Source organism: Sus scrofa, chromosome 14, assembly GCF_054392235.1.
Source record: "Sus scrofa isolate SSC_HxYL_T2T_F1_AM1 chromosome 14, Sscrofa_HxYL_maternal_Yorkshire_Landrace_v2.0, whole genome shotgun sequence".
Classification (NCBI taxonomy): Eukaryota; Metazoa; Chordata; class Mammalia; order Artiodactyla; family Suidae; genus Sus; species Sus scrofa.
In genome coordinates, this window is record NC_139396.1 from 163,439,525 (window position 1) to 163,466,650 (window position 27,126).

The 27,126-nt window shown below is 60.4% G+C and overlaps 1 protein-coding gene across 6 annotated transcripts in view; it reads left to right on the plus strand.

The window, feature by feature from the left end:
- Positions 1 to 27,126, plus strand: part of INPP5A (inositol polyphosphate-5-phosphatase A) — a 159,155-nt gene that overhangs the window by 102,004 nt on the left and 30,025 nt on the right. For all 6 annotated transcript variants that reach the window (XM_003133237.7, XM_005671580.4, XM_084995417.1 and 3 more), the window contains exons 5-9: positions 1,294 to 1,357; positions 9,575 to 9,678; positions 15,048 to 15,100; positions 17,026 to 17,145; positions 25,986 to 26,070. In XM_003133237.7, the coding sequence (XP_003133285.2) occupies positions 1,294 to 1,357; positions 9,575 to 9,678; positions 15,048 to 15,100; positions 17,026 to 17,145; positions 25,986 to 26,070 (426 nt within the window). The remainder of the gene's footprint in view (positions 1 to 1,293; positions 1,358 to 9,574; positions 9,679 to 15,047; positions 15,101 to 17,025; positions 17,146 to 25,985; positions 26,071 to 27,126) is intronic.

Genomic DNA, 27,126 nt, shown 5'->3' on the forward strand with positions numbered 1-27,126 from the left:
GACGAACACGCCGCTGACCTGCTGCCCGGCATGCTGCCCCCGGTGTCCTCGTGGCCAGTGGTAAATGGGCCCCCAACTGTATTGATGGAGTCGGTCAGACATTGAAAAAGTTGGGCTGAACTTGGACTTGAAATATTCATTAGAGCTAATTATGGATTTTCTGACTCTGTGAATTACACTTTCTGAACCTGCGTTGGCAATTTATTTTCCATTTATTTATTGTAAAGTTCTTAGTACTGTATTAATTTTATCGCATTCAACGAGGTGATGGTTCAAATGTTTGCAGTCACATTTATTTACTTGGACTTTTTCCAAGTGCTTTCTTTAGAAGCAAGTGAGGAGAGGCCCTCTCCGAGGCTGATGCCAGTGGAGTGGCAGTGGGGGTTTGTTCAGGAGGGTTTGTCTTCCTACCGCCTGTGTCCCTCCCGCCTCTTCTTGGCGTGGCCTCAACTGGTCAAAGACGAAGGCGACGCTGGCGGCCCTCAGCATGCCCGGAGCTGCCTCCTCGGAGGGGCAGGGAACAGGTGCCTGGTGGAGGGGTGGGGCAGGGAGCCCCTGCTTGTGCGCCGTTTACTCTGCGCATGCTCTGTGTGGAGCCATCAGCCCTGACAGCACACCTGCGTCCCCGTCACATGTGGATACTCGTACACACATTAGGTTTGACTTCCAGGTAGACGAGGGAGTTCCGGTGTCAGGGGTCCCATCCCCGCCCCCCACCCCCCCACCCCCGGCCCCTGTACTTGGGCCTTTTCCTGGGCTGCGAGCAGGACCGGACCCCATCGCCCAGAGTAGCTGCTGGCGCCTGGGGGCCTGCGTGGGTGCTTGTGTGGCTGCTCCATGGATGGGGAGGGGCCGGTGGCTCCCTGGGAAGTGGGGCTGCAGCTCAGTCCTGAAGGATGAGCAGGTGAACAGGGAGGGTTGGACTGGGCAGAGGATGGCCGTCGCACCGGGCAGGGACAAGTGCGCTGCCCGAGGTGGAGCTGTGTCCGGGCACTCGGGGCCAGCCCAGCTCTGGTGACCCTTGCCCACTGGACCGAGCAGCCGTGCACTGCAGACGCGACTTGGGGGTGGGGTGGGAGGGGGGCACCTCTGCCAAGGAGCCGTGGACTCCGGCGTTGGCGGAGACCGTGATCCCGGGGATCCCGTGGTGGGGAGTGGTCAGTGGCGGACTTGAGTTTCAGGACCTGAGATTAAGCTGCGATGAGCTCACCTCTTTTCTCGTCCTGAAGAGGCTTCTCAGCGCTCAGAACTGCTTAGAAATAGTCTCACTGGAATTCTCTGTTTGCTCTGCAGGCACTAGGGAGCTTCTACTTTCTTCACGAATCCTTAAAGAGCATCTACCAATTTGACTTTAAAGGTAAGCTCCGTGCTGTCTTCTTTGCCGTCTTCTGGGATTCTCTGCCTTGGTGGCCCCGAGCCCCTGCGCAGCAGTCTGGCTGCTCTGGGTCCCTCCCTCCCCACGTGGTCTAGGTTTGGTGGCATCGTTTGCCGTGGTCACTGACAGGGAGTCGTAGGCCCTGCTTTCTGGCTCCTCTGAACGGAGGCAACCAGTCTGCCCTGGACGCCGCCCCCTCCCCTGCCAGCCCGCCCTGCCCGGTGCCCTGGCCACCCTCCTGCTTCCCAGGCGAGGCTCAGGTGGGTGGCTCTTTCCTGTGGTCAGGCTGAGAGGAGAAGGATGCGGCTGGTGTCTGTGAGCCTGTCGGATGCGAGAACGTGAAAATGCACCGCACGGTGGCGTGTTTCAGAGGAAGATGGACACGAGCACCCATTCGTGGCAGCGCGGACACTGTCCCGTGTGTAACAGGCACAATTCATGCATCTGTAGGAGACTCACCCCAAGACGCTCGGGGCACAGCTCCCGCCCCGCCGTCTGACCCCGAGGGCAGTCGAGTCACCCCCGGATCTGAGGAGTTTGGTCCCTGTCCCCTTCAGTCTGCAGGACGTGTGCGAGCTTGTCTTCCCCACGGTGTGGTCTTTCCATGTCAGACATAATCCCTTCTGAGGGCCACGGGGGCTGCTGAGCCAGATCACGTTAACCTGAAACGCCGCCGAAGGAGTGAGGGCCGGGAGCAGCTGCTTATGCCCGTTGGTTCAGGTTCATTCTCGTCACTCCGTCGGGAGGCATCGAGCCTTCCGCGCAGATGACTTGAGCAGGAACCCGTCGTGGAGAGCGGGGCTCCAGCCAGCAGGGTGATTTTTCGCTGGCCCCGTTGCCCGAGGATTCTTTGCGCACTTGACTCACAGCATCTGAGTTTCCGAGGAGCTTGCGGTGGCCAGGCAGACCGGGCAGGCGCCAGGGGCACTGGCTGCTCCCTCCGCGGTCTTGACAGACACCGGCCCGCGTGTCATATCCTCAGGCTGCAGAGCTGGAAGCAGGGCGGGGCTGCACCTCTAACAACCCCCACTTCAGCTTCGCATGAACCATCTGTGAAGCATCTCCGTTTTCCAAGTAACTGTTTGCATGCCGATTTATCACTGAATCAAATGGGCCTTGGGGTACCTGGCTAGCCCACGGTTTCTGTAACCCTGTGCCTTAGATATGACTTTGACCCAGGCAAACCTCAGCCAGGGCTTTCCACGTCGTCAGTGACAAGAACTGTGCTGAAACGGGCAGTGGTCGGCCCCTGAGCCGGCGAACCTGGCCAGAGGCTGTGTCGAATTTGAAACCACGGTGCTTGCTGTGGCAGGTGTTATTGGATCCCACGGGGTCTGGGGCTTGGCAGGGGTCTTGAGCAGGGGTGGGCCACCTGCCGCCACTCCACAGCCCCTGCTCTCCAAGGCTTGCCCCCCTGCCTGGAATTGAGCTACAGCAAAAGCATTTGTGGAAAGTTTGAAGAAAATAGCCTGGATTTTAACAAATACATTCCTACTTAGACATGTAAGATTCCCCAAAAGGGATGAAAGGGCTCCAGTTTCAGGTCCAACATGTGAAGAGCTTGGAAGTTTCTGCTCCCATCCTCCCAAGAAGCTGAAACAAGATGATTCTTCTTAGATCAGTAGAGAAGCAAGGTCACAAGGCAACGTGCTGCCGCCAAGCTAGGAGACAGACAGGTGGACCCAGAGAGTTAGGGGCCATGCAGAGCAGAGACCACTGCATGGTCAGGACACCAAAGGGAGGCCCACCATGGGAAGCTGGTGGGAGGATCGCCCAGGCATCCAGCTTAGGGCCCCACACTTCAGTGGGTCTTACCTCCAGGAACCCACCTTGTTCTCCTGGTGGAAATCGAAGAAAAAGCCCATGCGCTTCTGGCAGGGAGGAAGGCAGCGATTCTGGAATGTGGCCAGAGCATTCTGTTCCTTAAAGGCCTGTCCTCAAGGGAAACCTTTTCACCAGAGCCCAGCCCTGGATCTGATCCGGACCTGACCATCGGGCAGGAGGTAGACAATTTCAGCCTCCTCTAACCTTCCTGTTGCACCTGAGGAAGTGAGAAGAAGAGTGAGCTAAGTCCGAAGAAGAAAAGAAATCATAAGAACTGGAGCATAAACCTGTAGCTCAATTCAGTAGAGAAAATTAGTGAAACCGAAAGCTGGTGCTTTGAAAAGATCAATAAAATGGTAAACCTTTAGCTGGCCTTGCAAAGAAAACAAGAAGACACAGATGAGTAATATTAGAAATAAGAGAGGGGCCACTGCTACTGATCCCATGAACATGGAAAACATAATAAAGTAATATGGTTTGGGAACAAGTCTGTGCCTGTAGGTTTGATGACTTAGCCCACTTCCTTGAAAGACAGGATTTACCAAAACTCATTCAAGGAAGGCTAGGTAATATGAATAGCCTTTATCCATTGAAAGAAATTCAAACAATAATTAATGACCTTCTCAAAAAGAAAGCATCAGGCCGAGAGTTTCACTCATGAATTTAAGGAAGAAGTTATACCAATTCTCTAGGATTTCTCCCAGAAAAGAAAAGCAGAGGGAAAACTTTGTAATTCATTCTATGAGGCCAGCATTACCATAATACTAACATTATGTAAAAAATACTACAAAAAAGGGAAAAATGCAGGTAAGTATATTTTATGTGCATGAAGGAATATAAAATCTTCAACATTATATTAGCAACTGAAAACCAGCAATGAATAAGAAAAGTTATATACCATGACCAGTTCAGATTTATCCCAGGTATGCAAGCCCAATTCAGCATTGTAAGATCAATTAATGTAATCCGTCATATGAACAGGCTAAAGAAGAAAAATCACATGGTTATGTCAATAGATGTCAAAAACATATTTGATGAAATCCAACACCGATTTATAATAAAAACTCTTAGCAAACTATCAAATAGAGGGGAATTTCCTCAACTCGGTAAAGAACATCTACAGAGATTCTACACCACATCATACTTCCTGGTGAGAAGCTAGATGCTTATCCCTCAAAAGGGAGGGATGGCCTCTCACCGTTTCTCTTCAGCAGCATGTTGGAAATGGTGACTAATGCAATAAGACAAGAAAAGGAAATAAAAGGCTTATTGATGGGAAAAGGTTTTCCTAGTTCTTAACTGTCATGTTTATACAGAAGATCCCAAGGAACCAACAACAGCAGCAGCAAGGAGAACAGGTGCAACAAGCAAGGCTGCAGGATGTGAGGTTGATATGCAGAAGTGAGTGGCTATCCTCTCTGCCAACAGAAGTAAAAATATCATTTACATTTGCACACACACGCAAAAGAAGTATTTAAATCTAACAAAATACGTGTGATAGCTACACAAGGAAAACTGCCAAACCTGATGAAAGGCATCAAAGATGATTCAAATAAAGGGAGAGAGAGAGTCCATGTTCATGGAGAGGAAGACTCCGTGTTGTCAAGATGTTGCGTCTTCCCAACTCGAACCATAGATTCAACCTAATCCCAGTCAAAATCCCAGCAAGTTATTTTGTGGGTATCAACAGGCTGACCCTCAAGTTTACAAGGCGACGCAGAAGACCCGAAACAGCCAACACGGTATTGAAGGAGAAGAGCTGAGTCAGAAGACTAACCCTGCTCAACGCCAGGGCCGTCTACCGAACTGGGAACTCCTGGGATGCATTCTGAGTTAGCTTTTGTGAAGGTGGTGTGGGGTTGGCGAAAGAAGAGACAGATAGATCAGAGGCACCGACCAGATGTAGACGCACACAGATACAGTTGACTCATGTTTGACAAAGGAGCGGAGACGATAAAGTGGAGCAGAGATAATCTCAACGACATGGTGCTGGGACCACTGGACCCCAAATCAGTCAGTTACAGGCCTTCCACCTTCACAAAAGCTAACTCAGAATACATCCCAGGAGTTCCCGTCAGGGCTCAGCAGTAACCAGCCTGACTAGTATCCATGAGGACGTGGGTTCCATCCCTGGCTCCACTCAGTGGGTTAAGGATCCTGAGTTGCTATGGCTGTGGCATAGGCTGGCAGCTGCAGCTCCAATTCAGCCCCAAATCTGGGAGCTTCCATATGCCGCAGATTTGGCCCTAAAAATCAAAAAACAACAACAACAACAAAAAAGATCCTTGACCTAAATATAAAAAGTGAAACTCTAAAACTCCTAGGTGATAACACAGGAGGAATGTAGGTAACTTTGGGATTAGTGGTGAGTTTTTAATTTCATTTATTTATTTGCTTTTTAGGGCCGCACTGATGGCATATGGAGGTTCCCAGGCTAGGGGTCTAATCGGAGCTATAGCTGCTGGCCAAAACCACAGCTCATGGCAACGGTGGATCCTTAACTCACTGAGCGAGGCCAGGGATCTCACCCGCAACCTCATGGTTCCTAGTTGGATTTGTTTCTGCTGCACCACAGTGGGAACCCCAGTGATGATTTTTTAGATACAATACTAAAAAGCATGATCCATGAAAGACAAAATTGCTAAGTTGGACTTTACTGAAATGGAAAACTTCTCTGCAAGAGATACTATTAAGAGATTGAGAAGAAAAGTCACAGACTGGGAGAAAAAGACTGTTACACAAAATATACAAAGAACTCTTAAACTCAACAATAAGAAAACAACCCAATTTATTTAATTTATTTATTTTGTCTTTTATATTTTTGGGGCCGCACCTGAGGTATATGGAGGTTCCCAGGCTAGGGGTCTAATCAGAGCTGTAGCCACTGGCCTACACCACAGCCACAGCAATGCCAGATCCGAGCTGCATCTGTGACCTACACCACGACGGGGCTCTGAAAACAATCCAGTTTAAAAGTGAGCTTAGGGAGTTCCTGTCACGGTGCAGCAGAAATGAATCTGACTAGGAACCATGAGATGCAGGTTCAATCCCTGGCCTCGCTCAGTGGGTTAAGGATCGGGTGTTGCCGTAACCTGTGGTGTAGGTCACAGATGTGGCTCAGATCCTGTGTTGCTCTGGCTGTGGTGTAGGCCAGCAGCTGTAGCTCTGATTTGACCCCTAGCCTGGGAACCTCCATACGCTGCAGGTGCGGCCCTAACAAGCAAAAAAAAAAAGCAGGCTTAGGATTTGAACAGACGTCTCACCCAAGAAGGTGCATAAACATGTAAACACAAATAAACATGTGATGAAACTATTCAGCTTTATATGTCATCAGAATGGTGCAAATTAAAACGACAGTTAAAACCGCTACACACCTAGGAGAATGGCTAAAACCTGAAAAATTGGCAGCTCCACCTACCTGTATGTGGAGCAACAGGAACTCTCATCCGTGGCCGGTGGGGGTGCAAAATGGTGCAGCCCCTTTGGAAGACATCTCCGCAGATTCTTACCCAGCTAAGGCCATGCTCACACCCCCTCAGGATCCACCCGGATGAGCCGAGAACGGACACCCGCACAGCACCCGCGCGGGAGGGGTTCTAGCACCTCCGTTCGTAGTTGGCAAAAGCCGGAAGCAGGACACGTGTCCTCCAGAGTCCTCCGGGCACATGCTGGAGTCTAATTCTGCAGCCGAACCAGTCGGGCTGTCCAGACACCGAAAGACACAGAGGAACCTGAAGCGAGTGCTGCGGAGAGAAGCCGACGTGTGAGGGGCTCCGGAGTCCGCGGAGCGTGGCTGGTCCGTGGGGTGGAGGGAGGACGGGGTGTTCAGGGCCGGAAGCCGCTGGGGAGGGCGCCCGTCATCGCGGACTGTCGGAACCCGTCCCTGGGAGAGCTGGCCCGCTTGGGGCGGTGGGGGGCCTGGTGGGGAGGGCGGGGCGGCGGGGGGGACGCGCCGCTCAGCTCAGTTGTCCTGACCCCCAGACTGCTCTGAGGACGACGGCGTGTGTTTAGGAGAGGTCGGGGCCGCCTCTCCCGCCTCACCCTCCCCAGCCTCCTCCCTCCTCCCGGGCGACACCGGGCTCGCCTTGCCTCCGCAGAACCAGCCTCCGCCCGCAGCTCGGGGCTGGCCCCGCACCTGCGCACGCCTGGCGCTCGGAGGGCTGGGTGTCGGCCCTGAGGACGTCTGCTTTGGGGGCGGTCTTCCCTCTGCAGCCCATGAACTGGTCTCCGGTGGGCTGCTGGGGTGATTCAGCTTCCACTACGAGGAAGCTGCAGACACAGACTTTTAGAAAGAACTTTCTTTATTCTCAGGTCCAGGCGAAGCTCGGCCCGCGCCGTGGCTATCAGTGAAGGAGCCGGGGGTGGCGGGGATACCCGGGGGGCTCAGCCCCCAGTGTGAGCTTCCCCGTCCCGGGTCAGCGAGGCCACAAGCCCCTCCCATGGCCACAGCAGCACCTCGGGGCCTCCCAGTGACACAGCTGGATGCCCGGGAGTAGGGCGGCCCTTAGAAGCGGGCAAGGGCAGCCTTCGCCCGGCCCTTGCCCTCCGCAGGTGCCCTGCGGGGCCCCAGGGCCGCCCCTCACTCCTCCCTCAGCCCTGCTCCAGCGGCCCCCCTTCCCCAGGGGGACACCCCCAGGTCCTCCACACTCCGGAGTGGATTCCTCCTTCCTGGCGAGTTCAGGCTCCTCTAGCAAGACTCGTCTCGGGCCTCTCGTGGCTGCCTCACTCAGGGAGCGTCCATGCCCCGTGGCCCAATCCATGTCCATCTCCACGTCTAATGCCCAAATTCCCTTTGTGTCCACGGCCTCAGGGCTCCCAGGAGGTTGAGGCTGGGCCTTCTGTCCTTGTCCTCGGCTTCTGGCCCTAGCCCCATGGTGCTCGGTGGACACCCAGGTGCCGACCGCTGCAGGAGGAGCTCAGAAGGGGCATTTGAGCTTGTGGGGTTGGTGGCAGGGGCAGGCTGGGGGGTGAGGCAGGCCACAGACCCCCTGCGAACACGGTGGCCTGGCAGTCTCTGGGGGCAGGCCTGCTGTCAGAGAGAGGGGTCAGCCGCCCCGCCCTGTGTCAGGGTGGCCGGTCTGCCCCTGACAGGAACAGCATGTGTGCCCTCTGGGAGCGCCTTGCGTGGTGTGCAGGCCGTGTGGGCCAGTGTCAGCTCCATGCTGTCCCACAAGGTGGGCGGTAGTTGCAGAAAGTGCCACCTGTGATGGCACGCGCTCGCTCTGCGCTGTTCCCGCGCAGGTGGCTCTCACGGACTGGTCGCAGTGCCGGGGTCGCTTGTTCACAGCAGCCCTGCCCACCTTTGCCAGGCACCACCTCCTGGCTCACAGCCTTGCCTACTTGCCTCCAATGGCTCTTGGAGGCGATGTGATGCGTGTGGTGTCTGGGGGCTGCGGGCAGGGGTGGGGGCAGCTTCAGAACCACACGACTGGTCGTCTCAGGGGCGTGTCTGCAGTTTGGGACCAAGGAGAGAGGATCAGTGGGCACAGTGTGTGCAGATCTGCCCGGGTGGGGGTGAGGGGGCTCTGTCCTGTGTCCCCTGAGTCACTGAGAAGACATGGCCTGTCTCATTGCTGCTGCTCCTGCATGGGGGGGGGCACTGACCCTCTGACCAAACGGACAGTGTGTCCTTTGTCCCTAGCAGCCCGGTATCCCAGCCCAGGGACAGGGGAGTGTGTGGGGTGGGCCGGCAACCAGTGGGCACCATCTGGGGGGTCTCCCTGGTGGCCTCGGCAGGCCCGCACAAGCTCCTGCCTGGTGTTTTGCAGGGGCAGGGGGCTGGCTGCCTTTCATCCCCCGGGCCGGAAAGAGTCTGAGGACGGACACGCGTGTCCGTGAGGCCCCACGGTGGGCGTAGGGTTGTCGGTTGGCGGAGGGAAGCAATCCCAGGCCTGGCGGGGGAGTCAGCCAGATGCGGGAAGGGCCCCCCTGGGCATGGATGGGGCAGGCGGCCAGGGAGCACCGGTCCGGAATCCGGCCATCCTGAATTTCCCTCCGTCTCACGTGGAGACTCCTCCTTGGACATGAGTGCTATGGGCTGGACGTGAGGGGAGATCAATGCTATTAAATAAACTCGCAGGCGCATGAGCAAACGGTACCTCCATGGCCCTTTTAACTGCAGTCGCGGTTTGAACAGAGGATGCCACTTAGCCCCTGTAAACCTGCAGGCGGGAAGCTCCCGGGGGCTAATGAAGCGGCGTGTCCCCTCCAGGTCAGGGACGGGAATCTATGAGCACACGCGTCCCGGGTGCAGCTGCCTCCTGGGGTCGCCACCCTTGTCGCTCTTCCTCGGGGGCGCCGCTGGCTCCCCAGGGCCGCCGGGCGGGACGGGCCCGAGGCACTGGCCTTAGCCCTCCTGCTTCTGCTCTTTTCCAGGCAAGAAGTACAAGAAAGTCGCGGGGAAGGAGATCTACTCGGACACGCTGGAGAGCACGCCCATGCTGGAGAAGGAAAAGTTCCCGCAGGACTACTTCCCCGAGGTGGGCGCCGCCGGGTGCGGCTCAGCCGCGCGTTCAGCCTGTGTCGCCCCCGACGTGGCACGTGGCGGTCAGGGCGCCGGGGCCCACCCTGGCTGTGTCACGCTCCGAGGTTCCAAAGCCCGTGTGGGTCCCTCTGGGTGGTTCTAGGCCGGGGAGAATCGGGCGACGTCCTCCCACCCAAAGGTGTGTTTTCTAATCCTCACTTCCAGCAAAGGAACCTTCCCCAAGGATGGAGCAAGAACCATCCGTTCATCGGGGCTGCAGGCTGCCGAGGGCCCCTCGCGAACCCAGGATGAGCGGGTCCCTCCAGCCGGGGTGCTGCCCAGCCAGACAGCTGGGTGGCTCTGGGCTGTGGCACATGGGGCTGCCCCGTCCCCGCCTGAAGGGCAGGGGCTGGGCTCGCAGCTAATAAAGCCTTGGGCTGCGGCCACTGACAGGCACAACCTTTTTTTTCATGTTAATTTTTATTTAATCCGTTGTGTCCAAAAATCTGTTTCAGCTTTTAAGTATTTCTAACAACAGTATTTTTAACAATGAGATATTTTAATTTTTTTTTGTATTGTCTCCAAAACACAGTGTTTTAGAGTCTCAATTTGAACATTAACCTTTCATGAGAAAGACCTGCTCTGTATTTAGATGTCATAAAACTCGGCTAAAAAAAGCAGATGCACAGACTCCAGTTCCTAGTATCCTTGTATTGTTTCTAATAACTGAGGCAGGGTACCATTTCTGCGGTCACACTGGCTGGAGCCGGTGCCCTACCCAAGCCCCGTGTGGCAGCCACACTGCCTGCCTCATAGCTCAGAAACTAACGGAGGAGTTCCCGTCGTGGCTCGGTGGTTAACGAACCTGACTAGTATCCCTGAGGTTGCAGGTTCGGTCCGTGGCCTCACTCCATGGGTTAAGGATCCGGCATTGCCATGAGCTGTGGTGTAGGTCGCAGACGCGTCTCGGAACCCGCATTGCTGTGGCTGTGACATAGGCTGGCAGCTACAGCTCCGATTCGACCCCTAGCCTGGAAACCTCCCGATGCCTCAGATGCAGCCCTAAAAAGACAAAAGTCCCCCCCCCCAAAAAAAAGAAAAAGAGACACCAAAGGAGCCGCCCGCCCACTGCTCAGACAGTCAGAACACGTGGGTACACTCCCTCTGGGTTTCTGTGCATTTCTGTATGCCGCCGCCCACGTCATGCTGGATTCTGGTGTTTGGGTGTTGTTGTGATCGCTGGCATTCTTGGTGTCTCCTACTCCCGTAATTCCTGTGCGGCCCCTGGTTGGCCCCCTGTAGGTCTTGCAGGTGTGACGCGGCAGTGGAACCCCTTGCAGGTGACCCCGGGAGCTGGGCGTCCGCTCTGAACTGCTGTGTTTCTGTGCCTCCCGCGCCCACCCTGCGCAGAGGTCTGCCCGCCCCAGGGAGGCTGGCCCGCCACGCGGTGGCGACGCCCCTGCTGCACTCGAGGGTGATTTCAGCAAGGCCACAACTTTATTAACTTGCTTTATGACCCGGTCCTGGAGTGAAGGAATTGTGGCCGCCTCCGTGAAGGATGGGCATTCTTGTCACGCTGGGCGCGGCTTCCTCATCCATTGTCCCCCAGCCAAGGACGCGGTGTCAGGGGCCGCCTCCCACACTGGCCGCCCTCGCCCTCTGCTCTGCATTCTGAGTGAGTGGAGGATGCAGCTGGAAAGCTCTGGAAGCTTCAGTTCTGTGAGCCCTGTGGCTTACCCCGGATGTTGGCAGGTGGACGCGTCCACCGGGAGAGTGGGCCTGAGGTTCCCTTTTTAACAGGCCAGGGCCGCGACATCCGTTTCAGAGGCTGTCACTGCTGGTCTCCTGGCCCCTGGCCCTACCGAGCCTCCCCCTCGTGCCCCTGCATCAGCACTGGAGCCGGCACTGGCCCCGCCTGAGAGTGACCAGGGACCCCAGTGGAATCGGCGCAAAGCTGTGGGGAGGCCGGGGTGGGGGCAGGGGCTGCAGCACCACAAGGTGGGGTCTCGGCCTCTTCCTGGATGCTGGCTTCTCAATGGTAGGCAGAAGCCAGCTTAAAGATTTCTTTTAAGCTGCCCTCAGAATGCAGAGCAGAGGACGAGGGTGGCCAATGCGGGAGGCGGCCCTGGGGCAGCCTGGGGACAGCCCTGAAGTGGCCAAGGAAGAGGCTGCAGGAGGGGCCGTGATGCCCCAGGCAATGTCCAGGGTCCTGGCCCTCCTCGGGCTGGTGGCCCAGCACCCCCTGCGTGAGAAGCCCCCAGAATCTCTAGGCCCCGGCCAGGGTCATCCCTGGCTTTTCCCTCCCCCCACCCTGGGGTCTGACCCCAGCCCAGGAGGGGCAATCTCCCCCCACGTGGCTGAGGGGGTGCCCCAGAGGAGGTGGCACTTGAGAGGCTGGAGGCTGGCAGAGCTGCACCAGAAAGGGCAGTGAGGGCCACTGGCAGCCCAAGGGCCGTGCCCCTGGGAGGGAAGGCAGCATGCCCAGGGCAGCTGGGCTGGGCAGCCAGGGCTGGCCTGAGTGACCCTGGTGACAGCCGTTGCTTGCCAGTGACTCCAGAATTCACAGTCCTCTCATGCACCTGCAGCCTCCGAGCCAGGTCAGCCAAGAGCTGTGATGCCCCGCGGTGATGGTCACCTGTCCTCCTGAGGGCAGAAGGGGACCAGGGGGCACTGGTTCCTCCAGAGCAGGTGTCTGGTCCTGGGCCCCGGCCTTCCCTCCCTGCCCCGCCCCTGCGGCTCTGGCCTCTGCCCCTCCGGAAAGTGGCATCCCTCTGAGGGCCCCTCCCCAGGCTCAGCATGTTTGGGGGCCTCCCCACCTCTCCCTTCCTTCACGGGGCCTGGGGGCTTCGAGGCTGCGGCCGAGCTGACGTAGGATGGTGGGGGCCTCAGCTGTGGTGTCCCACCCCCTGCACAGCCTCCCCTGCGTGGGGACAGGCAGCGAGGGGGCCCTGGCTCTGGACACCCTCACGGTCGCATCTGCAGGCAGGGCCGCTGCAGGCAGGGGCGAGGACGCACCTCTGGGGGAAGGGCTTGGGTGGACCAGCTGTCGCAGCTGGAAAGCAGCGTGTGGCTGGGGGAGGCGACCCCCACCCTGGGCCCTGTCACCCCGCCCCGCGTGACGGTGCCGCTGGGAACTGTCTCCGCGTGCAGTCCGTTGGGTCTGAGACGTGTTCGTTTTCCTTCCATCTTGATAAATTTACCGAAGGAAAATCTTACGGGAAAAACACAAATGCATCTGACAGTCAAGAGTGCGGACTTTCTCGGCTGCGGGGAACCCCGCAACCTTGGACAGGGCTCTGGGTGTCCTCGCTGGACGCCCCTCATGGTCCCTCGGGGTCCGCAGGCCGCCGGGCAGGACCGCGGTGCCTGGGAGCCTGCGGCGCGGCGGCACTGGGGCCCCGGCTCCGGCCTCCGGCTGAGCCGCAGGCCAGTCCTCTGGCTTCCTCGGCACACATTTTGGGGGAGGGAATTAGTTTAAGACTGATTTCTCTTTCTTTGATTACCACCATTTAAGGATAATCTAAATGTAATTACCATGACGGAGGCATAGCGCAATTCCGTATAATTACAGCCGCTGCACATAAACCAACAAACTTTGCCTGGTGATTTATGGGTGCTTTTGGCTCGACATGAATTTCAAATGCTGCCTCTGGGAGCAGCACTCCAGATAATGCGAGACCATTTTTAAAAAGCAGATTTGTGTAGTCGATCAGGGCCAAGGCATTTTTTTCCTCTCGCCCGAGTGAGAAATTGGTTGTTACCATAGATCACGGGGCTGCTCCAGGCTCTCATGAAAGATGAATTCATTTCGCTAATGCTCTGGAGCGGGCCTTTCACGGCGAGGCTGTGTGGTGATAACCTTCCCGCAGCCTCCCTTTTCTCACCGTGATTTATGCCGTCTTTTAGTAGATGAAGCCGTCTGGGTTCGCTATCCATCTGCTGGTAAAGGAATCCTATTAACAGGGCGTCTGAGCAGGGACTTCATATTGGGCGGTGAGCGGCGTGGCCACCCCCGCCCGCGGGACGTGGCGGAGAGCCACCCGGGGCTCCTGCCCCGCCGTCCCGTCCGCCAGAAAGAAGCAGAGGGGACCCCAGAAGCTTCTGTGTCAGAAGCCGCAGCTTCCCCACCCCGGTGCCTCCCCGACGCGGATGCTGCCCCGGCGAGCAGGTGCAGGCAGCGTATGTGCTTACGTGTGGGTGGGCGTGTGTCTCAGGCAGGGGGTGTGCAGCGAGCCACCCGCAGTCATCTCCATTGCAAAGCCACCTGTCCCTCCTGATGCCCGAGCGTGGCCCTTCCCCTACCCCCGCCTGGCCAAGGTCGCGATGCCTGAGACCTCAGAGCTCGGTCCATCGAGAGAATACGGCTTCTAGTTGAGGTTCTTTCTCCAAGGAGCAGGTGGCTTGGGCACACCAGGGAGACCCCAGCTGCCAGTTGTCCTGCTCAGGCGCCCCGTGTGCCTTGCTTACTGCCCTGCAGCTCGGCGCGGCCTCCCAGGCCTCCGTCCACGTGGGGCCACCGCAGGCTGCTCCCGCTGGCTCTTTCCAGGGACGCCGCCTGACCCCGTTCTCCTCCACGGGTTCACCCTGAGCCCAGAAGTTAGGTCACCCCCTGCCACGGCCCAGGCACCACGGCACCAGTGCCTCCTGGGGGCTTGCGAGGGGTGCCAGGTGGGAGCCCCCCCAGAAGGCCCTGAAGCCACCTGTACAGTGTGACCATTCAGATTAGAGCTGATTAAGGTGACCCTGTGGCACAGGGCTCCTCGGGGCTCAGTGGCCTTGGTGCCAGTGGCAGCCTGGCACAGGTCTGTCATCACAGAGCGTCTCGCTGGGCAGCCCGGCTGCATCCCACCCTCCTTCCCTGCCCAGTGTGAGTACCAGGGGACAAGGTGGTCACTGATGCTGGACAGGGCAGGCGCCAGCCCAGCTGTGGGCCGTGCTCCCCCCAGCCGCCGGTCCTCAGGGGCAGTCGGGGCTGTGGGAAGTCAGCGCCTCTGCCCGCTGCTCCTGCAGCGGTGCTCTGGGGGAGCCGGCTTCTTGGTTTGGCTGCCGCCTCTGTTTGCCAGCGGCCCCCAGGCTCTCCGGCAGGCGGGGAGCTCACCAGGAGGGGCCTCCACAGCGGACAGCCAGCTTCCTTCCAGCATCGTGTCACCTGCCAGGCCTGCGGGGCGCCACTCAGGGCTCCCCTGAGCTCGGCCAGGGCATCCTCCTCCAGGATGGGATTCTCCAGTCTGGGCAGCGGGGAGAGGAGAAGGTGTGGTCATGGCCCTCGGTCCCCCCCCACCCGCAGCTGGCAGAGTGGCGCCCATTTCCAGTTTCCCGACTGAGGCAGCGTCTCAGGCGCCCTGGCCGTCAGCCGCTGACCAGTGTGCCCTGTTTATTTTTCAGTGCAAGTGGTCAAGGAAAGGCTTCATCCGGACGAGGTGGTGCATTGCGGACTGGTACGTCCACTGTGGCCGCTCCCGCGTCCCGACACCCAGGACGTGTCCCCTTTTGTAGGGACACAAGCGGTGTCCCTCTGCGGACGTCCGTCAAAGGCGGCCGGACCCCAGCGCCCGAGCTGCCAACCCTCCGCCTTTACCCTTTGTAAAGGGTGACGCCGTGTGACGTAGCGTTGTCGCCCGGCCCGGGGCCCCGCTGTCCCCACTCACCCCTCCTGCGCCCCGGGCCTCTCCCGTAGCCCTGCCCCCTGGAGCTCCCCCTGCAGCCTTCAGTGCACGTCCTGCCGGGCGTGGGGCAGTGAGGTAGGACCCTCACTAAGTCGGGGACTCGGGCATGGCCTTCCTGGGGGCTGTCATGCCAGGCGTGTGCCCCCCTTCTGCTGTGGTAAGACCCTGGCAGGACCGGCTCCCCACTCCTCTGACCTGCGCTTGGCTGTCTGGCCAGCACAGCAAGGCCTGGATGAGGGTGTTGCCTGCTGCGGGCCCTGAGAGAGCTGACCTGCTGCTGACCGACCGCGTGTCCAGGCTGGGGGTGCGGCCAGTCCTCAGGAGCCGAGCCCCTGCCAGGGTGCCAGCGCTGGCCGGTGACCACAGCTGGGCCCTCAGCTGCCCCTCTGTTTCCACGCAGGCCCCTCGGTGGGGCGGAGGTCCGGGCAAGAGAGCACCCGGGCCCGAGACAGCCATAGCCTTCGTGACCTGCCCTGTCACTGTGCCCTCGCCATCCTTGCCACAGCCCCCCCTCCCTCGGACTTGGCCTAGGGGAGCAGGGTGACCTCCGGGGGCCTGGGGTCATGGTGGGGCCGTAGGAGAGAATTCGAGCTCCCTACTGGTGCTCTGGGGCGTGCTGTTAGCTCAGTTATGCGTCTCACTGGCTCCTGACCGGTGGTCCTGTCTCTGCCAATGGCAGGGACCGCCCCCCCACCACACCCCACCCCACCCCACCCTACCCCCGTCAGGGTCTCCACGAGCCCGGGGAGGCTGAAGTGGCCAAATCCAGCCGCACCTTGTCCCTGCAGAAGTCCAGGCAGACACTGGAGCCCCTGGGGTTTCACCATAGGTTTTGCAGGGGCTGTGACCTGGGGGCTTCTTCCTGGAAGTGAAATGAATCCTGTGTCCCGGGGGCCCCGACTCCTCGGAGACCCCACAGTTGAGCACTGACATGCACAGGGGGCTTCAGGCTGCCCCTGCAGCTGCCCCTGAGGAGCCTTCCCTTCTCCCCTCCCCCCTCCTCCCCTCCCCCCTCCCTTCCCCCCTTTCCCCCTCCTCCCCTCCCCCCTCCCTTCCCCCCTTCCCCCCTCCCCTCCACTCCCCTTCCCCTACCCTCCCCCTCCTCCCCTCCCCCTTCCTCCCCTTCCCTCCCCCCTCTTCTCCCCTCCCCTCCCCCCTCCCTTCCCCCTTCCTCCTCCCCTCCTCCTCCCCTCCCCTCCCCTCCCATTCCTTCCCCTCCCCCCTCCCCCTTCCCCTCCCCCCTCCTCCCCTCTCCCCTCTTATCCCTTCCCTCCCCTCTTCCCTCTCCTCTCCCTCTCCTCCCTCCCTCCTCTCTGCTCACCCCTCCTCCTCCCCTCCCTCCTCCCCTCCCTCCTCCCTTCCCCCCTCCCCTCCCCCCTCCCCCTCCCCTCCCCCTCCCTCCCCCCTCCCCCTCTTTCCTTCCCTCCTCCCCCCCTCCCTACCCCACCTTTGGTGCAAAACCTGGGAAGCTTTCTCAGATCATGTGCAAGTTCCCTTTGCCGCTGGCCGAGCACCTGCGTCCATGAGGAGGTTGGAGGACTCGCAGTCTGGTCCCGTGTGCTCTCTGACTGCAGCTTGGAGGGCCTGCCCTTCAGGCCTGGCCGCACGTGCCCCGGGGAGCGCAGTGGGGACGCCCGGGGGGACACCACAGGCGACCGGCCGATTCCAGGTCACAAGCCTCCCGTCTGTCCCTGCAGCGCCTTTGACTTGGTGAACATCCATCTTTTCCACGACGCTTCCAACCTGGTGGCCTGGGAGACCAGCCCGTCGGTGTACTCGGGGATCCGGCACAAGGCCCTGGGCTACGTGCTCGACAGGTGAGTGCCGCCGGCCGCCCTCCGCCTCCGGAAGGCTCGTGGCTCGCACTTTGAGCCACTTTTCCCAGTCTGCTTTTTCCTGTTTACTGCAAATACGGAGCTCACAAATGCCAACCCAAGGATAATGCACAAACCCCGGCCCCTATGCCAAGGCAGGCTCAGGAGTGAGTGCCCCTGGGCTTGGGCTCTGGGCCCCTGAAGCAGCCAGGCTGTGCGAGGTCTGCCAGCCCCCCACCCCAGCTCTACCCCAGCTTCCCAGGTCCAGGTCTGGGCCCAGGCTTCTGGCCAGAGGGGAGGCAGCCTTGGTGGCTTCAGAGCAGGGACCCTCCCACCAGGCCCTCTGGGGCCGTCCATCTGTCTGCGATGGTCTCGTGTGACCTTTCGCGGGGTCAGCACTGATGGGCTGTCTTCTGGGAAAGAAAGGCCGCCCTCGCCCCAATTAATAGGCTGTGTTTGGTCGATTTTCAGATGGGCCCTTGGCCAGAGCCCTGGCCACCACGCCCACGCGCGGCCTGCTTCCTGCCCATCGTCCCCGTGGGGGCCAGCCGTCCACCCAGGCTCAGGATGGCATCTTCTAGGGACTCCCGAGTGGGGCTCTGTCCCTCCGCGTGCTTGGCCGGGACACGCTTGGGACCAGTGGGAAGGGCTGGGGTGTGTCCTCCGTCACCAGCCACGACGAGGCCATCTGGTCACCTCCAGGGTCCCCACGATCGGGTCCGCGACCCCGTCCAAGCAGCCACAGGTCCACACGGGTCTGCGGGTCTCCAACTCTGAGGCCTGGCCCTCACCTCCTGGGGGCCCCGGGTGTCCCGGGCTGAGCTGAGCCAGGCCAGAGCTGGCTCTCAGCTGACACTGGGGCCTTGTCACTTTGTCCCAGGAGCCACCCCAGGGCTGCAGTGTGGGGCGGGGCCACTCACCTTGGCCCCTCAGGACCACCTGCAACCAGGTGCCAGTGTCACCTGGTCGGTGTTGAGGCCCTGGGTTGTCACTGCAGCGCTGCTGGCAGAGCTGAGGGAGCCGCCTTGACTCCTGGGGGTGGCGTGGCGGCAGGGGGTGGTCACGTCGGATTCGGGAGCAGCCCTCCTGGGAGGGGTGACCTCTCAGGATGGGACTGGCATCCTGGAGCTGCTGGGTGGGGCGCTGCGGGGCCCCCAGCCGCCCGGCCCCTCCAGCCCTTCAGAGGGATGTGGAGCCAGCCGCTTGGGGGACGGACTGGTCCCCGGGCAGACGGCCTCAACATGCGCCGCCGGCCCACACGGCCGCGGGGAGGCAGCCTGGGGTCCGGGCCCTTCCCCGAGGCCCCGCATTCCCACGAGCCGCGCCTGGGGGCTCAGCCAGCCGCAGATCCGGACCTCCCCGCGGGCCCGGCCACCGCACAAAGGGCCGCCCTGTGGGGGTGGTGAGTGACGGCCGCCCTTTCATCCGGGCAGCTAACCTTTTGGCAGCCACCAGCAGACTGCATTCTGCTCTGCCGATTGGAGGACAAAGCCAGGCTGGCCCTTTGAATGGACGCTGCCACCAACAGTGCCCCATTCAGGGCGTTGGGAACCGCTGGGAACATTGTCTGCGGCCGGTGTGGACGCGGGGAGACGGCGAGGGGGCTCGAGAGGAGCCCGCCTTCCCGACTTAATCTCCCGTAAAGCCCCTCAGGCCTGCACTTCCCTCGGGGCGTGTGGCGTCAGAGCCCGGAAAGGTGGCCTCGGCCCCATGTCCTGTCCCCACGCTGGTGGGGGGACCTCGAGTTAGAACCAGAGGTGCCGGCGGTCTGTTTGCACCTTTTCTGTAAATTGAAGATTATTCCAAGATTTAAAAGCTGATTTTAAAAACTCGAGGGGCAAACTCTCATCTGAAGCATGTGAACTTTGGGAAGTGTGTCACGGCTCCCGTGACGCCCACGGCGGGGAGCTGCCCGCGCTGAGCAGGGCTTACTGGGAAGGATTCACCTTGGACGCGTCGGAAAATAGGATTTCCAGTGTTAATAGGGGGCAGCTGCTGGGTTTGTCTGGGGTTTATGGCAACTAATAATTGATGTTTTTTGCGCCGTGAATTTTTGCTTTAAATCTCTTGTTCTGAAAGATTAAAGAAGACAAACCTCTCATTAGTGAAGCTCGTCAGGCTCAGAGACGGGGGCTGGGGGCGGGCTGCAGCCCCGGGGCGGGCGGCGTGGCGTCCCTTCCGCCAGAGGCGCGGGCTGGGCTGGAGGCGGCGGGCCCCTGTCCCCGGCACTCAGCCACACTCTTGGGGAGCGTTTGGGGCATAAACCAGCAGCAGGGGCCTCTGCTCACACAGCCCTCCCTGAAATCTCCCAAGCTTTCGGCCGTGAAATGAGATTTTTTTCCACAAGTGACAGGGCTCTTGTGTGTCCCCTTTGCGACGCGGCCGCCAGGTCGGCAGGGACCCTCTGCATCACGACTGTGAAATCCCGGCATAAAGCCCCCCTTTGTCCCCCAGTATCTCCTCACAAACACAGTCCATTGTCACAGCACTGAAGTTAATTTGATCAGCATTGGGACATTTGACTTTTATGTCTGGTCAAAAGAGTTGTTTCATGCTCATTTTGGGCATTCAAAGAAAATGATTGCCAGAAAAATAATGCCGCCCGGAACAATTCCGAGCAATTAGTTTCCCAGGGCGAGGCGGTGTGATGCGGCCGCCACACAGCTCCCCTTTGTCGTCCTGGGGGCAGTCATCAGTCAGCTGTCAGCGGCTCAAAGACCCTCCGTCTCAGGGTTTCTCCTCGGGCCGTTCCCAGAGCTCGCCTGGCTGGTCAGCCCGCCCAAGAAAGGCCTGGTCTCCAGGCAAAGGCAGCTCCAGGCTGAGGCTGGCGGTGGCCGGGCTGCTCCGTGCGGCTGGCCGCAGGCAGAACTGTGGCTCTGGCCTCACCTGCGGCTCTGAGGGCAGGTGCTGGTCCCCAGCTGCCCCCGCTTCAGGTGTCCTTCAGCCTGGAAGCCTAGGTGGCCGTTGTCCCTCTTCCGGTTGGAGCCCAGCTGGGCGGCGGGTGTCCCGGGCCTTGGGCAGTGTCCTCGCCACCCTACGTGTGCCTGGCATCAGCCGGGGGCCCCCGGTGGGCCGTGTGCACCCCCGCGGGCTGCACAGAGCGGGCTGGTCCGTGGTGTCTGTCGTGAACCCTTGGTGCCATTGAAAATGACTGACACGCCGGAGAGCGTGGGAGGGGAGGGTGAAATCCCTCCCCGCGCTCAGCAGTGTCAGCGCACTTTCCCAGCTCGTCCTTCTCTTTGGAAGTGGAGTGTGGGTGCCTTCGACACTCCGGGTTTTCCTCCTGAGTCCTCGTTTGTCTCAAATCCAGGGCCTGTCACTTCTGGACTGTTCTGTGCAGTCGCACGTGTGCGGTGTTTCTTGGTTTCACGGTGTGCCCGCGTTGTGTTGGGGCTGTGGATATCTCTGGGCACCTGTGATGAAAGTGCCAGAGCATCACGTGAATGGCAGCATGGGCACCTGTCCATGGCTCACGCCCCAGCTCTGCGTCCCTTACGGCAGCCGCCTCCGTGCCCGTCCGCCGTCTTGCTGGCCTGCCTTTGGGCTGCTCTCAGGCTTTGCTAATGTGCTTCCCTCGGCTCTGGAGGCTGGAGGTCGGGTCAGGGCGGCGGCCAGGCTCTAGTGAGGCCCACTTCCCGGCCGGACGTGGATGGCCCTCCTTGCCAGGTCCCGGCCTGGCGGAAGGCTCCGGGCGCCCCTTCAGTGGACGACAGCAGTTCCGTCGGGTCAGGCCCACCCTCGACCCCACTTAGCCATCACTGCCTGCTTCGAGCCCCGTCACTAGGGTTTGGGGACACAGCTGAGGGCCAGTAGGGCCTCCTGGCCTGGAGCCAGTGCCAAGCCCCAGCCACAAGCCAGCTGCGACAGCGGGCATTTCAAAAACGGGGGCCCGCACCCAGGAAGGTGACGGGAGACTGGGCTTCAGACGAGTGGCCTCTTCTCTCCCGTGCTGCCGCCTTGGGGCTGCAGCCGTGCTGTGCCATGACTTCTGTGTGTCCACCCCACGCAAGAGGCAAGAGGGCTGCGGGTCACCTCGGAGGGGGGGGCCGGGTGTGTGCTGCCCACGGGGGCTCAGCAGGCTGGTCCGTGGGCCCCCGGGGGGCACCTGTGTCGTTGGGACCTTGGCTGACACCAGAGGGACACCAGTGCTGGTGTCCGGCTTGGCCCCACTTGTGTCCACAGGTGTTTCCTGTTTGCCTCGCACAGGCTCCTCGTCCCTCTGTCCCCGCCTTAGGTGCGCCGGGGACGGCCCACCTCACCGCAGGCACCCTGCTGCCCGGTGACTTGTCCCTCTGGGGGCTGTGGGCCCACTGGGCCTGAGCCCATGGCCAGCATGTGGGCCAACTGAACCGTGAAGTCGTGAGAACGGTGGCCGGACAGGTCCGTCTGTTGAGGACGGGTGCCTGTGTGATTGATCTTGGATCGGCCACCGTAGGGTCAGGGCTGCTAATGAGCCCTTAGGCTCTGCCGGTGTAGCAGCGTTCCCGGGTCCACGTTCTGCCATTTCAAGTTCTTTGACCTGAGAATGCGCCCTCTCCCAAATCTGAGACAAAACCCAGGGCGGGTTCCCGCCACGTTCAGTTAAAATAACAGGGGAGGACCCCCAGCGTCCCGCGTGCGCAGGCAGGACGGCCCCTCGTTTGTCCTGGAGTCCCGGGGCCAAGGGCCGTGCGCAGGCCCACTCCTCTCTGAGACCTGGGGGACGCGCCAGGCCGCCCCAGGTAGAAGCGCCGTGACCTCAAACATTCAGCCTGTGGCTCCTTCGCAGCTGTCGCCTCCGCCGTCGGGGTCTTCAGCCCACGAGGCACGGCTGCAGCCCCTTCCACGGGGCCGGCCCCACGCGCGGCCTGGGCGCCTCCCCACAGTGTGGTTTGTCGCTTGATGAAATCACCCGTCGAGACGGAGAGACTGTTTTCAAGGCCTAAAACACTGATTTTTATGGCTCTTGTAATTCTCTTTTTGGACAAGGCACATGGTGTTGGTGTGGGCCTACTTTTTAATCATAATAGCTACTGACAAGTAATTAATTTTAAAACAACTCTTTTCTTCCCGCTAGTCCAAATGGCACTCTGCTGAAATTACACGTGAGTATGTGAGGCCCAGCCTGGCACTCGGGCGATTGCCTCGCCGTGACAGCCGCTTCATCTCCCACCTTGACGGCGGGCGTTATTGATGGGCCCAGGCCATTATAGCAAGAGGCACAGGGCACGGAGATATGATAAAGCTTAGGTTTTAACGACAGCATTACAAGGTCCGAGGCAAGCAGATGAGATCACCTCGCCAGGCACCGCGGGCCACCCGTCCGTCCGCAGAAAGAGGCCGCGAGACGGCAAACCCGCGGAGCTTTTAAACGTTGATTCAGCCGGTTATTAAATCAGGAGTGTGTTATTTTGAAGAAGGAAAGTACCTCGAGGCGGGTCCTGCCGCTTAACTCGCCGCAGAGTCGTCTGCCCCGTGGCTCGCGCTCGGGTGGCAGCAGTTTATGCCGTGCGCTGCTCCTCCGGGTCCTGGCCGCCTGCAGCAAGAGGATCGTCGCTGAGCCTGACTCCGCGCCCTCGCAGACAACGCACCGGGCACCGGGTCTCGCACCTCCCAGAAGCCGCTCCTGCGGGGGGGACGCTGTCCGCGGTCACGCCACCGGGACCGAGCGTGGCTCGGGCGCCGTCTGTGCCGACGCCAGAAGCCCTGCACCTCCCGGCCAGACCAGCGGCGCGGGTCCCATACGTCAGGCCCCTTAGACAGATTTAGCACGAGTACACGGGCGGGGAGGGGGGCGGAATCGAGGCCGTGAGCCCCGGCCTGCCTCCAGGGGGTCGTCCGCGCCGGGGTCAGCCTCCTGGAGCTCCTGGGAGCAGAGGAGAGCGCTTGCTGAGAAGTGGACCCACGCGTGGCACACACACCTGCACCCACGTGTACATGTGACATGCGCCCCCGCGTTTGTGACACGCAGCTGACCCTGAACTGCGCACGCACTTGTTTTCAGGGGGGACCACACAGTCGCGCCGGCTGCAGGTGTGGGACGTGGACTCGCGGGCGACTCTAACTTACACCTGCGTTTCCGCTGCGTGGAGCGCAGGCGCCCTGTCCGTGTGGATCAACCCTCCACATGCGTGTGTCACCGGTCACTGGTGAGCTGTGCCCCGTCACCAGGCTCCTGTGTCTTGGGCGCAAACCCACCTCCATGCCCCTGACGGCTGGAAAAGCGAAAGTGTGAGAAGCCTCGAGCCTGGAGAGCGGCGAGCCAATGGACCAGGCTTTCCACGCAGTGTCTCAAGGACTCTGCTCCCGGGCTTCTTAAGAAATGCACGTGGATAAATCAGCTAGGATGTGCAGGTTTGGACACTGAGAGTGTTTCTGCCCAGGAGGGATGGCAGCTCCCCCTCCCCCTTCTGCAAAATCAGGCTGAAGCTTTGCTTTGGTTTAGTTTGTCTTTAAAAAAAAAAAAAAAAGAATGAAAGAGACATGCCTTTGAGTGGAGCGAGAGCAGAGGGCTGGCCGGGGCGGGTGTGGCCGCCCTCCCAGGCCACCCTCGCCCACTGTGCCAGGTGCAGCCGTCTGCTGCCCAGCCCCTAGACTGTGCCGCTCTGGGCAGACGTGCTTTAGGGACCATGGATCGTGTGACAGAGAGGCCTGGGCCTGAGCAGGAGGCGGGAGGCCGGGCCATCCCCGAGGGCCACCAGGGCTGGGGTCCACAGCCTGGGGGAGGGGGTGGGGGGTGCTATGTAGCCTGGACAGCTCCTGGCGGCCACGGAGGGGAGGGGTGGTGCAGGGGTGAGGCCAACACACTGCAGAGTGACCATGGGGTCGCAGAGCCCGGAGGGCGCGGCCGCGGAAGCCCTGACCGAAGGCCAGCCGTCACCCAGCCCGCAGGACGGGTTTGGGGGTTTTCAAAGGACACGTGACTGAGCACCAACGGGTGTTTCTTCACCGCTGACCGGTCCTGGGAGGGGGTCGAGCAGCCCAGAGAAAACAGAGCTTCTCCTTGGTGGAGCTTGCACCCACGGCTCCCGCCATAGATGGGCCCCCACGAAGGCCGTGCCCCAGGGCCCCAAGGGGAGGGCCGTCCTGCCGGTCTTTCGGGAGCCTGCCCACGCTCTCAAGGCCGGTCTTCCCTCTAAAGACGTTTAACAGCAGGAGAGGATTGGGGGTTTCTCACGGTGGCACTGATAGCTTCCTGCTCCTAGACAGTCGGGGGGGCAGGGGGGGTGGGGGCGGCGAGCCCGGGGCCGGCCCGGCCTGCGGCGTCCCGCCAGCGCCCTGCGTCTTCATGCCTGAGCGGTATCTCCTCATAGAAAGAGTCCACTTGAAAACAAGTACATGAAATTGCTGGGCATCTGCACTGTTGATAGCATCTGTTAAAACATGTCGTTTCTCCCCAAGTTCATGTATGTGAGAATTCATCTAATTACAAAAGAAAACAAGACTTTCCGTGGAATTCAGCAACATGATACAGCAATTAATATGCAAGAAAATTGTGGAAACAGCCGAGGCGGTTTTTAGAAGAATTTCAACTAGAGAGGCTTCCTAGGAAAAGTTTTATTATGTGAAAGCAAACAGGAATAGAGAAAAGACCCATTAATTGGGGGACTTTGTTCTGTACAAACTCAGGGGGGAGAGGTTTGAATGTTTAATACATGATTCGGATCAATTGCTGCTGGGAAAATCAATAAGCCCAGATGGCTTCTCCACACGTAATTCCAGCTGGATTAGAGGCTGACCCTGCAGACTCTGCCGTGACGTGAGCGAGCTCGTCGTGAAGGGGCCGGGACAGGAGCCAGCAGCCGGAGGCGAGGGGCACGCGTCCCGCCTGAAATTACCGCTCTTGGGCCGCAGAGGAGCCGAGAACGCTGTGCGCAGCCTCTGCCCCATTTGGCGCTGACGTCATTTTCCCGGAACCGCCCCCGTTCACACCGCGGGAGGCAGGTGACCAGGAAGAGCCGCGGGCCACGCTTGAGCAGGAGCAGTGGGGTGGGAGTGAGCAAGGGGACGCGGGCTGCTCACCAGCCGGGGGTGCCCCCAGCACCCCTTGAGCTCAGTGCCGCGCCACCCTCAGGAGACCGCCACGATGCTGTCAGTCTGTCGCAGCCCGTGGCCCGCGTGGGCCCTGCCACTCTGTCACAGCTGGTGTCCCTCTGCAGCCACAGCTGCGCAGCACAGGACGGGACCTTGGTCACGAGCCTTCCTTGCCCTCGGCGTGGGCCACACGTCTGTGCCATGTCTGTGCCTGCTAGCGACCTTTATGAAATGAATTGTCATTGATTTAAAATATGTGAAAAAAGGAGTTCCCGTCATGGCGCAGTGGTTAACGAGTCCGACTAGGAACCATGAGGTTGCGGGTTCAATCCCTGGCCTTGCTCAGTGGGTTAAGGATCCGGCGTTGCTGTGAGCTGTGGTGTAGGTTGCAGACGCGGCTCGGATCCCGCGTTGCTGTGGCTCTGGTGTAGGCCGGTGGCTGAAGCTCCAATTCGACCCCTAGCCTGGGAACCTCCATATGCCTCGGGAGCGGCCCAAGAAATGGCACAAAAAAAAAAAAAGAAAATTTGGTTTTAAAAAAAAAAAAAAACCAGGCTGTAGTCGCTTTTCCTTTATAGCTTTGAAATGTCCAAATGGGTTTAACACTGAAACTTTGAGATGGAGTCAAGCGTCCACTGCTGTCCAGGAGGAGCCTCCCAAGGCCAGACCCGAGGGGAGGGTGTGAGTTTGGGAGACGGAGGAGATGTGTGTGTGCACCCGTGTGGTATGTGCACACGAGTGTGTGCGCGCGCCTGCGTACACAGTGTGTGTGCGCGTGCAAGAGAGATGCCGGCCTGGCGGGCTTGTGACCACTGTCCCTCTCCTCCCAGGATCACTGACCAGCGCTTTGAGAGGGCGTCCTACTTTGTCTTCGGCGACTTCAACTTCCGACTGGACTCCAAGGCCGTGGTGGAGGTAGGTCCCCGTCCCGGCTGTGCCTGGAGCTCAGAGGAGGGGAGCCCGGGGCCCCGCAGGCGCCTTGCCCCTCCCTCTCACGGGCTCTGCTGGAGCAGAAACTCCGATGAAGGCCTTTCCCTGTTGAAGGGGCCGTGCCTGGAAGCCGGAGTGAGAGGGCGCCCTTGGGGCTGCTGGCTGTGGCTCCCCGGGTGCCTGGACAGGGGACATGAGGGCGGCTCCTGGTGCGCACGACGGCGGCTGGGTCTCTGTCCTTGGGAGTCGGGGCCATGCGTCTCCCAGGCGCACCTCTGGCCGTGGGTCATGTTCCCCCAAGTGGCAGGTGTGGACAAGGACCTGGCCGGCCACCAGCCCCGGGGCACCGGGTAGGAAGGTCAGCTGGGTGCGGCCCTGCCGTCCTGCGTTGGCTCCTCCGCATAGGCCGGTCCCATGACGACCGTGCCCGCCTCGTGCCCATGGGCCCTCGGGGCTGAGGGCCACAGGGGAAGGAGAGCCCTCCTGCCGCCCCCCAGACTTCCACCCAGTGCCTGGCACAGGCCAGCATGCATGCGGGGGACAGGGGACAGTGGTGGTGACCTCGGTGGCCCATCCTCCTGTCCCTCTGGTGGCCTCGGGTACAGGCGGACCTTCCTCCTTGGCAGGAGAGCCTCCCTCAAAGCTGCTCACGCGGCCCAGGCGGGGGGGCCTCGGCTGTCCGGCGCTCTGGAGCGGACAGCAGACGTCGAACCCCTCGTTAGGCTCTGCCGACTTATTTCCTCTGCCGGGTTTGGCTCAGTCAGTGACCAGGACCCGCGGGCCTGTGGCTGCTGTGCCCTAGAGCTCTGGGCGCAGCGTGGGTCTTGAGATCCGCCCGCGTGTGGTGCCAAGGGGCCCAGGGAGTCAGGCCTGTGGCCACGGTGCCCTCAGTGACAGCCACCGCCCTCGGCAACGCTGGCCTCAGGGGTGAAAAGCCACATTTTCCCAAGAGCTTGTGCTGAGCTCGGGTCCCTGTGGCCAGCGCTCGCCCGGTGAGTCTGCTGTGCCGGGCATGGTCCCTCTGCGGTCCCGACAGTGAAG